At 45.5% G+C, this 4,058-nt stretch overlaps 1 protein-coding gene across 1 annotated transcript; it reads left to right on the top strand.

The window, feature by feature from the left end:
• The first annotated feature begins 283 nt into the window (after positions 1–283).
• LOC149192423 (uncharacterized) lies at positions 284–2,856 on the top strand. Its single transcript, XM_089406928.1, has 2 exons — positions 284–1,843; positions 2,248–2,856. Exons 1-2 carry the CDS (start codon positions 284–286, stop codon positions 2,854–2,856), a joined length of 2,169 nt encoding a protein of 722 aa, XP_089263054.1.
• The last annotated feature ends 1,202 nt before the right edge of the window (positions 2,857–4,058 follow it).

Consider the following 4,058-nt stretch of genomic DNA (forward strand, 5'->3'; position numbering starts at 1 on the left):
CTCAAACAATCAAATAAAATCCTAATTTAAAAAAAAAAAAAAAAAAAAAAAAAACAAAAAACAAAAAACAAAAAACAAACCACCTTATAATGATGGGAGATTTTACAATTATCCTATTTCAAATGCTAAATGTATGTCTTTCTAATCATGGGAGATTCTGTATGACACAATGATGAGGACGGAGCTGCGAATGCCGCGCATCGCTCAGATCGAAAAACCCTAATCACTGCATTCTACTGGTTTTCATAGCTTGCGCCATAGCGCACCTACTGACCTCTTTCCCATGGATGCGCCCTCGGGAGGGGCGGGATCCGCCCCCCCTCCTTTCAACGCCTCCGCCTCTGACATTTTAAAGCCTGCAGCATCTCTGACCCCTCCTGGTGGTTTCCCAGAAACAGATCAGGGTTCCAAACCTGCCAACAATGAAGCTGACCCCTCAGCAGCACGTGAAAATGATGACCAAGACAAAGGCGTGAACCAGAAGTCTCCAACGTCACAGCCAAAGGCGACCTCGGCAACATGCATCCCGAAAGCAGTAGAACGAATCAAAGTCGACCTCCCCAGTCATCGAATCAACAACGAAATCCAATTTATGCAGGACCACGCGCTCATAGGCAAATTCCTTGGATTTTGGCCAACTGAAAAGGCTCTGCAGGGCTGGATAGCTTCAAAATGGAAGCCCAAAGGACAAGTCACTCTGCAGCTGGGCCCCAAAGGCTTCTTCATGACCATTTTCCACTGTGTGGAGGACAAATCTCGCATATTTGAAGGCGGCCCGTACTTCTTTAACTCCTCAGGTCTATACCTTCGGGACTGGAAAGCTAGGTTTAACCCAGATAAGGAAGATTTCAGTTGGGCTCCAGTATGGATACGTATGTACTCCCTTCCTGTGGAATACTGGAAAGAGGAAACGCTAGCGGACATCGGCAACAAATTGGGGGTCTTCATCAAAGTTGCTGAGGAAACCAAATCCCGTCGATACACCTCATATGCCAGGATCTGTGTCCAGATGCACTTGACCAAAGCTCTTGCAGACTCGGTAAGTCTCTTTCATGATGATTTTGAATGGATCCAACCATTAGACTACAAGCATATCCCTTTTCGTTGTCGGAAATGCCACGAACATGGCCATCTCTTCCGGGATTGTCCTCTGAATTCCCAGCCCAAAACCTCTGCTAATGAATCTAGCAAAGACTTTGAAGGATTCATTAAAGTCCCTAATCGCCGGAGGCATGCGAAGAAAAATCCTGCAGCCCCAGAAAGCCCCAAAAAGCCTGAGTCCCAGAACAGATTCATTTTACTCTCCTCTCAAGATCCCTCAGAGAATCATAGCTCCGATCCTCAGGCGATCCCCTCCCCACCCTCCTCCTCTCAGATTATCAAAGCTTCTCGGCCATCCTCCGCCTTCGATCCCTCCAGCTCATTATTATCCTCTGATTCGGAGAAACCTGTTCCAGATTCTGGCCTAAATCCCTCTACCTTGGAGAAAACCGTTGCAGAGTCAGGCCAGCAGTCTTCTTCAATGGATCTAGACGCTGCTCTGGCTCTTAGTCTGCATGACATCGCATACATGGAAGATCAGAATACTCCCACAATAATGGATGAGGATCCAGAGAATGTTAGCCTGGATGGTCTGGACATCCTCAAATTGGAAACGACATGCAAGCAGAAAGAATACAATTCAATACCCCCATGGCAAATCGACAGGCTGGAAGGAGTTCTCACCAAAGCTCAGCACAATAAATGTCTAGGTATACAAGCAGGAAGCCCCTGGGATGGGAAAAAAATCCTCAAAGAAACGAAGAAAAGAGGGCGCAAAACAGATTTGCAAAGGACCATTATCGTAGGAGAAATACTTATGGAATCAGGGAGATTCCCTAAGTTGACAAAGTTCTACAAACCCAAACCCCACTGTTTCTCATGAAGCTCATCTCCTGGAATGTGAGAGGGCTCAATAGCCCCTCAAAACACAGAATGATTAAAAACTTGATCCAGCAAGAAAAACCATCACTAGTTTTTCTTCAAGAAACAAAAAGTAATAATACTGCCATAGAAAGAATCCTCAACAAGGTCTGGTCAGGCAGCTGCTCAGTTTCAGTAGATGCCTCTGGGGCTTCCGGAGGACTAGAAATTCTGTGGAACCCGCAGGTTCATGCTACCCATTTCCTCATCCAAGCATCCTTCCATCTCATAGGAACAAACATTCACGGGCATCTCTCTAATGTGTATTTTCCGCAAAATATACAGCAAAAACTGGAACTATTGGATACTCTCACCATTCTAAATTCCAATAGGAAATTCCCCCTCTGGATTGGTGGTGGCGATTTCAACATCATAACGTCGCTGGAGGAGAAAAATGGCGGAAGATCAAGGTTAGAAGGCGACAGCAACGGCTTCAAAGAATTTATTCAAAGTAACCAATTAATGGATATTCAGACTTCCAATGGTGTATACACCTGGACCAATAAGCGGAGGGGTACTCAACATATTGCTTCCAGGCTAGATCGGTTCCTCATCTCGGACAATGCCATACACCTGGGAGAGGACTTTCATGCTTCCATATTGCCCCAAGGAGGATCCGATCACTGGCCCATTATGTTACAATGGTCATGGCCAGGTACAAGATGCAACAAACCTTTTCGATTTGAAGCCTTCTGGTTCTCAAATCCTAACTTCAAAACAGTGGTCAGTGAGGCCTGGAAATCCTTTATCCCACCTGAAGGAGCCAAAATGTTTCAATTCCAACAGAAACTAAAAAACCTGAAACAAGTTCTCAAAGCTTGGAACCGCACTCAGTTTGGCAACATTTTCGAGAATCGGAAAAAGTTGGAACAACAAATGAGCTCACTTCAATAGACTATCATTTTGGAGGGCAGGACAGAAGAGCAGGCGCATCAGGAGCAGAACCTTTGGACTAAAATTGAGGCTTGTAGGCAGCAAGAAGAAATCCTATGGCGACAAAAGTCCAGAATCCGGTGGCTCAAGGAAGGGGAGAAGAATACAAAATTCTTCCATAGATCGGCCATCCAAAGAAGAATGCACAACAATATTGCATTCATCAACAACAAACAAGGGGACAGATTAGAAGTGCACGAAGACATGGAAAAGGAATTTAAAGACTACTTTCAGGAAATTCTCAGGGAGCCTCCAGGAAGCAGAGATCAAGCCATTAGAACCATCACGCAGCACATCCCTAAAATCATAACGGAGGATCATAACAATAAACTGCTCCAATCTATTTCACTGCAGGAAGTAGAAGCGGCGATGGCCCAACTCAAGGATGGTAAGGCTCCTGGTCCTGATGGTTTCACAACCAATTTCTTTCATGAGTTTTGGGAGCTCATCAAGACAGAGGTATGGGAATTAGTGGAGGAATCAAGATCTATGCACTGGATTCTCCCCTCCCTAAATGCCACCTTCTTAGCGCTAGTACCTAAAGGGGATGAACCAAATACACTCGAAAAATACAGGCCGATTGCATTATGCAACGTCATCTACAAGCTCATCTCTAAAGTACTGGCGAACAGGCTCAAACCTCTCCTCCCTCTTCTCATCTCGCCGGAGCAGACTGGATACGTAGAAGGGCGTCAGATAATGGACGGCATCATTCTTTCAAATGAAGTAATCCATTCCCTGAAGATCTTGAAAAAGCCAGGTATGATTCTAAAGCTTGATTTATCTAAAGCTTTTGACAAACTCAGCTGGAACTATATTCATCAGATGTTACTGGCATTTGGTTTCAATTCCACTTGGACTCGATGGATCATGAACCTCATCTCCTCTCCCTGTTTCTCGGTCCTGCTCAATGGCACCCCCTCATCGCCCTTCCGCCCCTCACGTGGTATTCGTCAAGGGGATCCCTTATCCCCCTTCCTTTTTGTCCTCATGGCAGAGGGGCTCAGTCGTTTGCTTCACTCTGTCGTTTCCTCTCATGTTCTAAAAGGCATTTCTCTCCATGGTCTTCATCCCTTATCCCACCAGCAGTTTGTAGACGACACTATGCTTTTTGGCCACCCCTCCTCTCAAGAGGCTAAAGCCTTCAAAAATCTGCTCTCTCT

The sequence above is a fragment of the Pinus tabuliformis genome, chromosome 2_2 (genome assembly GCF_031772625.1).
Source record: "Pinus tabuliformis cultivar Carrire ecotype Pingquan chromosome 2_2, CPIR1, whole genome shotgun sequence".
NCBI lineage: Eukaryota > Viridiplantae > Streptophyta > Pinopsida > Pinales > Pinaceae > Pinus > Pinus tabuliformis.